This window comes from Orcinus orca, chromosome 1 (assembly GCF_937001465.1).
Source record: "Orcinus orca chromosome 1, mOrcOrc1.1, whole genome shotgun sequence".
Classification (NCBI taxonomy): Eukaryota; Metazoa; Chordata; class Mammalia; order Artiodactyla; family Delphinidae; genus Orcinus; species Orcinus orca.
The window spans coordinates 159758293-159771108 of NC_064559.1; the positions used below are offsets into that span (position 1 = coordinate 159758293).

At 39.0% G+C, this 12816-nt stretch overlaps 1 protein-coding gene across 24 annotated transcripts in view; it reads right to left on the reverse strand.

Moving 5' to 3' along the window:
* Nucleotides 1–12816, reverse strand: part of PATJ (PATJ crumbs cell polarity complex component) — a 405040-nt gene that overhangs the window by 66772 nt on the left and 325452 nt on the right. For 15 of the 24 annotated variants that reach the window (XM_049696921.1, XM_049696959.1, XM_049696949.1 and 12 more), the window contains 5 exons: nt 9441–9634; nt 6773–6920; nt 5578–5664; nt 1802–1907; nt 1018–1055 (listed from right to left, as the gene is read on the reverse strand). In XM_049696921.1, coding sequence (XP_049552878.1) covers nt 1018–1055; nt 1802–1907; nt 5578–5664; nt 6773–6920; nt 9441–9634 — 573 coding nt within the window. Of the gene's footprint in view, nt 1–1017; nt 1056–1801; nt 1908–4940; nt 4987–5577; nt 5665–6772; nt 8471–9436; nt 9635–10466; nt 12184–12816 lie in introns of those variants that run through there. The other 9 variants (XM_049696897.1, XM_049696965.1, XM_049696961.1 and 6 more) reach the window with 9 other exon arrangements.

The window sequence follows — 12816 nt, forward strand, 5'->3', positions numbered from 1 at the left end:
TGAACTAGGTACTATGCTAAGTATACTGTATGCATTACACCTCATTTAATCCACACAACAAGATTTACCTTGGGAGGCAAGGGTTATCACCCCCAATCTACAGATAAGCAAATTGAGGTTAAGTAACTTGACAAAGGTCATAGAGCTAATAAATGGTACAGTGTCTTTAAACACAGTTATAATTGAGTCCAGAGAACTAAGTTAAGCTGGATATCACTTTACTGAAGTTGATCCATGATTACAACAAGGTCATAATTTTTTTCACTATTGCTTGAATCCCAAATTTAATGGTAAGAATAAGGAAAATAAAACTGCTTGCCAATATTCTGGATATCACACAGGAGTCTGAAAAATCTCACAGGATTATCAGGAGTCTGAAAATCAGGATTTGACAACTTTATGAAATGAAATGCATTTTGCACAATCTTCTCAGGAGGGCAAATTGGCATTATATATAAAAGCCTTTAAACAAGTGTGGATTTTGACTCAACAATTCATTTCTAAGAATTAATCCTAAAGAAATCACCCATGATATGAGCCAAAAAGAAAATACAAAGACATTTTGCTATAAAAGATGGCGAAAGTTGAGAAATATGCTAATTGTTTAATAAGAGGACATTGGTTAAGAAAAATTACAGCACATTCATACAATGGAATACTATGTAACTGACAAAAATCATACCATCTGCTGTCAAAAAATAGTTATTCACACGGCTAAAAGTCCATGCTTTAAAGTAAAAAAGACAAGCTACAAGAGTATGTCTAATGTGATACCATTTTTTGTTTTTTAAAACTTAAACACAGTGCACAAAATGAAGTGAATGTGGTGCCCCAAAAAGTTCACAGTGGTCATGTATGTGCTTTACTATATTTTCCTAAGACTGCTTGTGTTACATAGACCATATATTGCCTTCAGTAACTTAAAAGAACACACTAACAATCCAATATATTGTATTGAGGGAAAGATGTACATATTATGCAACACAAATTAGAAAAAAAGCAAAATAACTGACTTACCCTGATTATCTCAATGGTCCTTAGTCCCACATCTGTGCCTATGAGGAAACAATAAATTAACTTTTTAAAAGTAAGAGACAATATATTTAGGATATAATATTGTCCCATGAAAATGGTATCATTTTCTAGGTCTTTCAGGAGGGAATACTGAGGCAAGCAGGCATTATACCCTTTCTCAAAATCCAAACTGGTGACCATCAATCAGGGGCTATGTCCTCTATTTTAAACAAGTCCTCTCTGTTTGAGATAGATGTGGCCATAATCATTTGGTCTGACAAAAGCTGATGGCCTGTAGCAGCCACTGCCTGGAATACGGTGATTAAATGGCTTGGAGGGTGAGCCATTTTTGTTTCACTGAACATTTTTCCACCTTAATCAATGATAACCTTACCCAAGGAAAGGCTTAAAAAGATGCCTTCCCCACCCCACCCATGATGGGATATGCACTTCTGACCTTCCTCGAGGGACCTGTCCTTTTAAAATTTTCTCTCTGGAAATGGTTTTACTTTATGAAGTACTTTAGATTTCTGCTTTTCTCTTTTTCATGTGTAAAGTTAAAGGCATATTCCAAAAACGAATCTCTATGGCTTTCCTTCCTTTAGAACAGGCCTTTCAGAAAGCTTGGGGCTTATGTGGCCACGTTCAAAGATTTAAAAATATTTTTGCTGTACACCTGAAACTAACACAACATTGTAAATCAACTATACTCCAATAAAAATTTTAAAAAAATTTTTTTAAATTGGGTAACAGGAGCGTTTTGCTGAGGGTGTGTCTCAAGTAATACCTGAGTTTTTTGGGGAAGGATCCAAAGCTCTTTTTGCGCCGACCAGGTTTTGCAGGCTGGTGATAACAGGAGCAAGGGAAGGATGAAGGCTGCTGTGCTGACTCTGCTGAAAAGCAAACTCAGTGGTCAGTCTTAGAAATTCATATTTATTATTACTATTTTACTTACTGAAGTAACCATAACCATGTAATAGAAAATTCTGTGGAGGCCAGAAAAGAAAACAAAAATTACTCACACTCCCTCTCTTATCACCCTAAACAATCCCATTTAACATTTGCTCCACTGCTTTCTCCGTTGTATGTGCTTTTATATGTGGTTTCAATCATCAAGGTAGAAAACGTGCAGTAATTTAAGCTTTTTGTGCTCCACATGAAATCAGAAACATTTTCCTAGCCTGTTACAGTGTTTACATATGATCAGTTAATGCCACTAAGTGTCATTTGGGACTACAGGCAAAATTTATTTTCTTTTTATCTAAATTACTGATCTATTTTGCTAAAACAAATATAATAAAATCTAGATTTATAGGAACTTCATCAAATAGAAAGAACCCTGAACTGTAAGAAAAAGCAGTAAATATCGGGGAATATATTAGTTTAGGAATATTAAAATTTTTTTTCCTCAAAGATTTTCCTAGAGTTGGTAATAATTCAGCTCAATCTGCTATACCTCCATTACTATCATTTTAAAATAAATCTAACGTTTATTTAAATAAATTTAGATAATGTATAGTCATGTTTGGCTAGTGGCTATTCAATGAAAATCATATGCAGTGAAAATCGTATGCACAGTGAAGGATCTTTCCAATGCAGAAAACAATGACACCACTAATGAATAAAGAATTTTTTCTACCGAATTCTCACGGTTACGCTTTAACTGCCTCAAAATTTTGAGGTAAACCTAAGACCATAATTATTACCTGAAAAATTATAATTTGATCCATTTCCTTAGTATGTTGAAAGTTGTTTAATATTTTAACATTCCTTAAATATGAAAAATTTCAAATATACAGAAAAGTTGAATGATACAGTAGACACACCACCTAGATTCCACAATTAATATTTTACTATTTTTTTGTTACATATCTATTCATCACTCAGTTGGCCTTTAAAAAAAATTCATTTCAGAGTAAGTTACAGACATCAGTGCACTTCACAGTGGAGATATATATATATATATATATATATATATATATATATATATATAAAGGAGTGTTTTTATATTTTTCCTGAAAGGATATGATTTAAATCAATGGTGCTATAATAGATAACTACTCAGAAATGAGGAAGTATAGCATATTATAACCTTTGCCTAAACAAAATCTCAGAACATTGTGTTTGTCAAGGCCTTTAGAAATATGAACTTTGCCTGGAGGTACTCCCTCAGTTATCTGAGGAAAAGATTTCTCAAGTGTTTTTACCATTATACATTTTCCTCTGCAGAGTAAAGATACTCTTTCCTGGTTGGTAGGAAAACACTTTTTTTAAAAAGAGGCTTGGTAGCCCCATGGCTAGAAGATCTCTCTTAATGAACCCACTTTCTCTAGGCCAAGTCAACGAGTTAAAATTCTCCTAGACCCTCAAAAGGAGGCATCTGTCTCCCTATCTTATAATTGCTCAGAAGGAAATCCGTGCCCCTAGAGAGTCCTGACTGCTTTAAAAAGGTTTGGAGGGGAAATGTTTGGGAATGGGTTCCTCTTTTTCTCCATCTGGGTCATGGGCTGATATTCAATTCTTGAAGATGGAGGACACTTCTTTTACAGTCTGCTACAAGCCTTCTTCCCATTAGCTACATATCAGTACAGACTTTCATATCATCTAGGTCATAATTTTAAGGACAAAGTAAGGATAAAATATATTTTCTGCTTTGCTTAAAATTGAATTAAACTTCTACCCTCTGAAATAAAAATTCTGTGCAAAGAGGTTAAAGAAAAGTATTTGATACTTCGTTCCAGGTTTCTGAAATATGACAGCTCACATTTACATAACAGATAAATGGTCATGGCGGGGTTTTGACCTTTAATAATAGAGCCTCTAAATTTGTTAGTTTTGTATTTAACCTGAGTGTAAAGTTTATTCATCACTAAGATGCACATATACATTCCTCAAGGACAGAAATCCAGTTCTACCTACCACCTCACCTGTCAGTCCAAAATTTTCTTAAAACACTGGAATTCCTTATAACCCCTTTGTGCCTTTGCCTATGCTACACCCTCTGTCTGGAATACCTTTTTTTTTTTTTTTTTTTTTTTTTGTGGTAAGCAGGCCTCTCACTGTTGTGGCCTCTCCCGTTGCGGAGCACAGGCTCCGGAGGTGCAGGCTCAGCGGCCATGGCTCACGGTCCCAGCCGCTCCGCGGCATGTGGGATCTTCCCGGACTGGGGCACGAACCTGTGTCCCCTGCATCGGCAGGCGGACTCTCAACCACTGCGCCACCAGGGAAGCCCTGGGATACCTTTTCTCTCTTTTCAATCTATCAAACTCCTTTTGGAGTGAGACCCAATTGAACCCCTTCTGTGTTGCCCTCCCATACTCTCCAGGAAAAAAAATTTCATCTCCAGTATTGTTCATTCTGCATTCTAAACCCTATGTACAATAGGGCTTCAATGAAATCACTCAAGTTGAATCGTCCATTAAGGAAGAAGCCAAGACAACTATTTTGCATCTCAAGTTCCCACTTTTGATACAAGTCTGGTCAGAGTCCTCACCAACTATTGACCTCTAGAATCCTAACGCACCACTGTCTCTTAGTACACATGATATTTGCTGCCCATTACATAAACCAGAAATGCCCCCCCTCAAAAGAAGTTCCAAACCTAACGTGATGTTTATTGGGTTTGATTGTTCTGATGATTATCTAAAAGAAGCCAGCTAATCTGTGAACCTATCTGAACAATGTTGTTTTTTCTTCGCTCATTTTCTAACACCAATGAGGCAAAAGGGGCAGCTAACTTAATTCCAGAAGCACCTGTGTGCTAACCATAAAATCAGAACATCATCTAAACAAAGGCCTTGGAGTGGCTTTAAGGAAATTAGGAAGGAGACCAAAAGTCATGCTTTTAACCTCAGACAAAGGCCCATCTAATAACCCACAAAAGGGATTGGGGGTCACATGTAAGTTTCTATAGTTTCATTATGTACCAAATGGGACTTAACATATCCTCTACTGTCTTGATTTTGTCAGCCACTACAATGAAAAAAAAAAATACAGTGAAATATACTTCATTGAAAAAAAGTGGCATTTACCTCAGCCTTGCAAATAAACATGAGATGTTTGCTAACCCACAAAATATCACCCACTAAGGCTTCCCTCCCACAGGAGAAACAACCCCCCACTTTGCTCTCCCAGGAATATACCATTAATTGCTCTCAGCATGTGTGAGTGGCTATTCACAAGTTAACTTTATAGCAATATTAAATTGAATGAATAGAACAATGTTGCGCTAATGAGGGTCAAATTGCCACCAGATGTTACGTCTTTCTTTTTTAAATAAACACAGCTGTGTACATGCAATGCCTAGGTAATATAGAACTAATAGTGGGAGAGAAAAGGGGTTCTAAGAAAACACTTGCAGGCAATAAAGGAGAGAAAAACCTAGGGATTAATGAATTCCCACCCCACCTTTCACTTTTTATTTCAAACACATTAAAGTACACCGAACTTGGTGTTGTGAATATGCTGTATATTACACATTGTTTCCAAACCATCATTTATGAAATGGAGAACTTTCTCCCAATTGGGACAGGTGAGCCAGTCTAACGGGAAGCCATCAACAACCTGACTGTTCTGTGATGTCTTCCTCGAGGAGGTCCAGGAACCAGCTCGGAGTCTTCCAATCTCTAGCTGCACAAGTCCCTGTGCACACTTGGGAAGACAAGAAAAGAACAGAGGTGAAAAACAGTAGGATTTGTGTTCTAAATTCTCATGGCAGTGCCTCCACTCATCTCTCTGCAGCCAAGAACTGTAAATGGCTGATGAAGGCTGCAGGTAGAAAGGAAATTCAGTTATCAAAAAAAATCACACAACGTCACAAAAATTTATCAGCTCAATGCTATTCATCTCATGATTTTGCGACTTCTTTAAACACGTTAAAAGGATTACATTTCAATTCACCTCCTTTCTCTTCCTTTTCCCTTCTGATGAAAGTATTTGCGAGCAGTGAAATGATTAAGAAAAAGTGGTGAAAAGGAGGACAGAAAAATCAAACACAGAGGTAATCTAATACAATTCCTCTGTTGAGTAGTAACTGAGAGTTGACTATTTTAGGAAAGCAGGATTTTAAAATAAAATTCATTTATCTTTGCAAAAGCTCCTACAGCTATAGTATTTGTGAAACAGAATAAGATACACCTGGTTATAGTTGAATGGCAATTTACAAGGATTTTTATTAACCAGTTTCTTTCAAGGGAGGTAGGGTCCATGTGGCAAAGACACTTGGAAGGGAACCTTGAGCCTTAGCCTCCCGGCAACTTCAGTGAGAGACAGTTTGGGTGGCAGGAAAACCCCTCAAGTGCAGCTCTGAGATCTTGGGCACGCCCTTCTACTTTCTCAGACTTCACTGTGAGATGAAGGACTTGGTCTTTAACAATCTTTAATGTTCCTTCAAGCAATAAATGCTGGATTTGATGAATTCATGTTAATATAGCCCAAGAGGGAGGAGGATACATTTTGTGACTCCAGGAGAATCTGTCCCATCAAATGCATTTAGAGGACAATTGAGGATACTTGGAATTCTCACAAGTATGAAAAACTAGCTTAAATCCCCAAATAGGGTTCCCTTCAATCCTGTTAGTCAGTATAATAGCTTTCTTTTAGGGCTATTCCTGATTGGTTAAAATAATCAGGTATTAGGTCTCTAGTAAAAAATTAGAATCAGCATAAAATTCAACACATTTTATAAACAAGCCAGATTAGAACCGTTCCCGGTGGACTTGAGTTATACCAGCCACACAGAAAGCAGCTAGGGACTCACCTTGAGGATAGTGGCCACTGTTTCCTGGGAGGCACTTCTCATGTCCTCCCCATTCACAGATAAGATCTGGTCTCCCTGAATCAATCTCCCATCAAGGTCTGCAGCTCCACCTTTCACGATGTCAGAAATAAACACTCCACTTCCATTCCTGTGAATACCATAAAGCAGTGTAGTGGCACAACCTAATATTTCTATATTAAATCTGAGACTACTGATATTCTTCCCAAACGATAAACCTCAGAGTGCTTGCCCTTTAAATAGCTTATACCTGCCCGTAATATTCACTTTCATTGGCCCAAGGGCATAATTTCTGCAAGAGGATAATTTTAGTGAAATAAAATGGAAATACACTTTAAAAAGTAGAATTAAGTACTATTAAAATGTACAGGTTATTTCCTTAGAGATCAGCTCAATTATTATCATATGATCTATTTCTAGTCTCTTTCTCACTCTCCCTCTCTTTCCCTGCCTTCATTACTTTAAGGTTTTAATTATGTTTATTTATTTGATGAACAAATAAATGTCTCAAAATTCAAGAGGTTAGAAAGGGGTGGGGGGGAAGTTCACCTCTCACCTCTGTTCACCTGTCCACAAGTTTCCCTCTCAGAGGTAACCAATGTTACTCATTTCTTGGGTATCTCCAAGAGATATTCTGTGTATACGTAAGCAAATGCATGTGGGTATAGTACACACGCTTGTAAATGGATATACATGCACATACACTCCTTTTTTCCCTCCAGTTTTGTTTTCTTTAACTTTGCTTTTTTCACTTAATACCTTAGCAACTGGTCTTTATTAGCACTTGGAGCTTCCTCAATGTTTTCTTTCTATGGCTACATACTATTCTATGAATGTTCCTTAATTTCATTTATTAGTAAACTATTGGTGGACATAGATCAGTAGGTTATTTCCATTCTTTAGCTACTGCAAACTATGTGCAGTGAATAACATATCTACAAGCATATGGTTAGGATAAATTCCTAGTCGTGGAACTGCTAGGCAAAGAATTGTGAATTTTGAGAGCTTATACATCTTATCTTTTTTTTGTTTTTTAAAGATGAACTCATTCTAGCTCAGATGGGTTTTTGTTTTTTTACTTTATTTATTTATTATTTTTGGCCGCTTTGGGTCTTCCTTCCTGCGCGTGGGCTTTCTCTAGTTGCAGTGAGCAGGGGCTACTCTTCGTTGCGGTGCATGGGCTTCTCACTGCAGTGGCTTCTCTTGTTGTGGAGCTCGGGTTCTGGGCACACAGGCTTCAGTAGTTGTGGCATGCGGGCTCAGAAGTTGTGGCGCACGGGCCGCAGCATGTGGGATCTTCCTGGACCAGGGCTTAGAACCTGTGTTCCCTGCATTAGCAGGCAGATTCTTAACCACTGTACCACCAGGGAAGTCCCTACATCTTATCTTTTATAATGAAACCTTTTGTGCTAAGGAATGTAAATGTTCCTTACAAACTCAATCTAAAATGCTGGTATCGTATGAAGATTATTTCATCAATCCACTACGAGACAATAAAGGAAAAACCATTACTCTAAATGGAATCTCTCCAGGCACGTGTATGCATCACAGCAAGAAAGGAAACTTCAACATGGGCTCTGTCAGTTGCTCTGTACCCAGATGCCCACTGAGTTTGCTTAGAAATATGAGTCTCAGCTCCTTTGTTTCATAATGCATTTCCAAATTGACGGTTTTATGGTGCTGAAGTAAAAAAGAGATCATGAGAGCACAGTACGTGGCGCAAAAATGAGTGCTCAAAAATGGTAGCTAGTATCTTAGTAACAGCTTGGACTGCTGGAAAAAACCACTAGGCTAGTCATCAGAGGTCTGTGAGGGCACATGACACAACATATGTAAAACCAACTTCAATTCTTCCTAAGAATATGTTTGGTGCCATTTAAGGCTATATTGGGGTGTCACATGAAAATCCTGCAGCCCTGTTGGAATAAATACACACTAGATATCTAAAGCCAGTAAACTGTGGAAGCTAGAATTGCAGTTTCAAAATCTTACTTACTTCTCTAACCTGTTAATATTATCCTGGAGTAATTACTGCAATTCCTATCACACGGGTAAGCAGCAAAGATCTCAAAAGAGTAGCCTAGCCACGAGGATCTACCTACATTTTTGCTGCAAGCTATTATTTTGGGGACATCTGTCTTAACAGAAAACTGTAGTCATGAAGAATCTATGTCTGTCGACTATGTCAACTCAGCTAGTCTCAGGAACTACCCAACTAGTTTAAGAGAGTACGAAATTAACATGGTACTCTATGGCAAAGCAATTTTCCTAACCCAACATTGTATATATAAATCTCTTTCTTGATATCAGCTGTTTCTTGGGTACGGTTGCTTTAATTAACCCCTGCAAGCCACACATCTAAGTGACTCCAAGTTGAAAGAACCTTAGAAACTCTATTCTTACTCTCCATGGGGATAAAAGTCTGAACAGTCTGGGTCGACTGGGCTTAGAGTTCTATCTTTATATGACATATTTTTGGGCTTGCTCAGAAACATGACCTATCTCGTTCGAGCATTCATAAAAATGTTAATCTTAGAAATCATATCATTAGTTTATACTAAGCTTTATCTTTCAGTGTTTATAGGCTTTAGCCCCTAAAACTCCGAAGGAAGGAGGTCAATCAATCCTGACCTTCACAGCATTTCCTTACCGCTTCCCAACGATGCTCAGGCCCAGGCCTCGGCCAGCCTTCTTCTGCAGATCCACGGGGAAAACCTCCAAGTTCTCCTCATCCCTGTAGTACGCCTCGTCCCTATACACCACCAATCGCACCTTCTGGGGGGTCTGCCTCAGGGCCGTGATGGCTTCTTCGTGGCTGGCACTCCGCAGGTCAATCCCATTAACCTGGAATGACGGGCATCCAAGATGCGCTGCTGACAGCAGAGGCCTCTCTGTCTGGGGGAGCTCCTTGACCCAACCAGTGAAAAACCTCCAGAAATGTCCAGCCATTCCCAAAGCACACAGGGAGTGACCACTAGCAGTCATAGCTGCTTCAGATACAAAGGCCGTAATCCTTACACACCTCCACCCCAAATAAGCATAGAGGGTGGGTTAGTACGCATGATAATGCAATTTTAGGTGGCTGTGAACTTTACTGTGAACTCAACATGAGACAGCAGGGACTACTTGGCTCATTTAATTGAGGTCAAAGGGGAAATAAACATTAGTATTTGGTCAGCATTTCTTGGACTCAGTTTGCTGATTGAATTTGACATCCTCACTCTTAATTGCTAACATCGTGACTACTTCAGAACAGGCCAGAAGGAAATGAGGGACTGGTATTTCTGACAGCGTCAAAGACTCCCTGAAGTCCACTCATCTGAATCTGTATCTGAGTGAGCATAGACAGGACCATGCATTAGACAGCAGACTATACTGGAAGCAGCACTGAGTAAAACCATGGTCCCGCTTCTAGAAAATCATGTGAATTTGGGCAGGTCTTGTAAACTCTGTGAGCTTCCATTTCCTTGTCTGTTAAATGGCAAAATCATAGCCAACTTATTTATTTACTTAATAAATGCTTGTGTATTAGCCCTTTATTAGAATTTCCTCATTCAATCTTACACTAACTGTCTGATACTATTTCCATTTTACAGATGAGGAAACTGAAGCATGGAGAGGTTAAGTGACTTGACCAAGGTTACAAAGCTAGTACATGGAGGAGCCACAATTTGAACCCAGATTATCTTTCCACCCTTAGCTTCTATACCATGCTGCCTCATCTTATTCTTAGAATGGGTTTTTGGAGCTCCCTGACACAGCAAAAATCAAGTATTGATGTTGGTAACTCAATGACACAAGGGGGAAATTAAGAGGCAGAGCAGCCTAGGCTCAAATGAAGGGAATCATGGGTCACTTCTTCAAGGTCCCAGCTAGGAAAAGAGCCAAACCAAGGGAAGGATGGGCCTAGGCCATGGCCAGGTGGATGACAGAGTTCTCTCAAGATGTTGGTTTCAGTCTGTGTTTTGGTCCATCCCTGGGTGTCCTGGGCAGGTCAAGCCTACCTCTGGACCTCCATTCTTTCATCTGTACAATGAGGGGCTGGTCTAAGGCTCTTCCAGTTCTAACATTCCAAAGACTCAGGACTCATGCATAAAGAATGGTTACAGAGAAGGGAGAAGAGAAGAATGAGCCCTTCTTGGAGAAGGTGACTTTTGAGCTATTATTTAAAGCTGATGCTATGAGTCAAGAAATTGTTTAAAAGCCTAATTTTCAAGCTGCTCTTTCTTTTCTGGTATATCTTGGTGGGTCTGTGAACTCAGTTAGATTAACTACACCCAGAATAACAGTGTTTAAGCAGGGGTTTTGGATATAGATGGAATTCGGTTTGAGTGCTGATTTTAACTTACTATGTGAAACCTTACACAGATTACTCAAGGCCAGCTTCAACTCTGTCTTCCACAAATTGGAGATAATAATAATAACAATAATCATAATATCCATGTAGTGTTGTGAAGATTAAATGAAATAAACCCTGGAGTACATTCGGCACAGGGCTTGGCATTCAGTTAAGCTTGACAGAAGTTAGGAATTGATATTTTTAAAAGGAACTGAAGTAACTGCAGTCAGGGCTGTATTTTCTCAGTACCAGCATTCACTGTTACTTTAGGCCTACGAATGCACTTCAGGCCCACGAATGCACTTTCATTGTTTGTGAGGTAAACCCACAGACAAAGGGGGAAAGAATGTCTCCAGAAAATGTGGCCTGAGCTGATTATTTTCCTGTATTCCAACAGATGGCACACAAGACCACTTCTGCTACTCAACTGAAAAAAAGTTACCTCCATGATTGAAGGTGAATTCTCTAAGCCTCTAAAATACCCTTTGAAAGGCCCTAACAATTATGCTTTTAATTAAAAGCATTGTCATGAACTCTAATATTACAAAAGCAATTCACACTAAATGCCAGCATCAAGATGTCTGCTCAAATCAAAGTGATCTGTTCCAAGTTCACAGTTTTCATTTTCTCCTCTGCTTACCAAGAGACACCATTAAATGTACCAATAATTGTAAGAGAAATAGTGCTGTGTGGCTAGAATATCGTGCAGTGATGTATTACCTTAAGTGCCTTACATAAGCACCAGATGCATTATCTAGAACATTGATTGTAGAGGGGTAGGAGTGGTAATAGCAGGGTTCCCTATTTGAGAAGGGCCATAGGGAGCCCCAGTTGTCAATGGGAGTATATCATGTCCCTTGGCGAGGACAGGCATTCGGGGAAATGGGTGAAGTGCTGCTTTGGAAGGAAAGAATAACCAAACTAGGGCAGCAGTTCTTATTATTTTACCCCACAGGGAAAACCAGGCATTAGCCCTCTACTCTTTCTTCTCCCACTTGCACAAAAATAGAAGGGGATAACGGGAATAGGTGTAGGGTAAGAGGAGGGTCTGAACCTTAAAAAAGAACCAGAAAGAAGACAGTCCATGTTAATCATAGAATTATAAACCTTACCAGACTAAAAAATTATTTGACTATATCTTTGTAAGCAAAACCTGGCTTGTCCTCGTTTAACATGAGGATAGTATAAAACCATGGAAGGCCAGCCTGCACCAGGCAGAGGACTCTCATGAGCAGAAAAGCCATTGTTCGGAAAAAGTACAGTCTCGAAATGTATCACCAAAGCTGGCCTGTCTTCTTCTCGAGGCAACCTGCAGGCCCCAGGCTGACTATGCCTCATTATGCATCTGTACACAGCAGCCACAAGTGGAACAAGTTCAAATGTGGAATCTAAAGCTGCTTAGAAGGGAAGCATGTTCCTTGACCAACCTGAGAGCTACATTTCTTAACTAAACACACAGTATGCTTTTGTGGACAAGATCCTGTCTGGGGCAAGAGAAGAGCCTGTCTGGCTATCTTTAATGAGAAGTGTAGTGTAGACCATCCATCCACACTGGGTAATACAATTCGGCCAGATGCCAGGAAATGGTTTAGTTGACCTTTCAAATTCTCCTTGCAGTTAAAACAAATTTGCTTTCTTCATGCTTATCTGTCCTGAGTGTTCACTTATACATGAATATATTTTATGG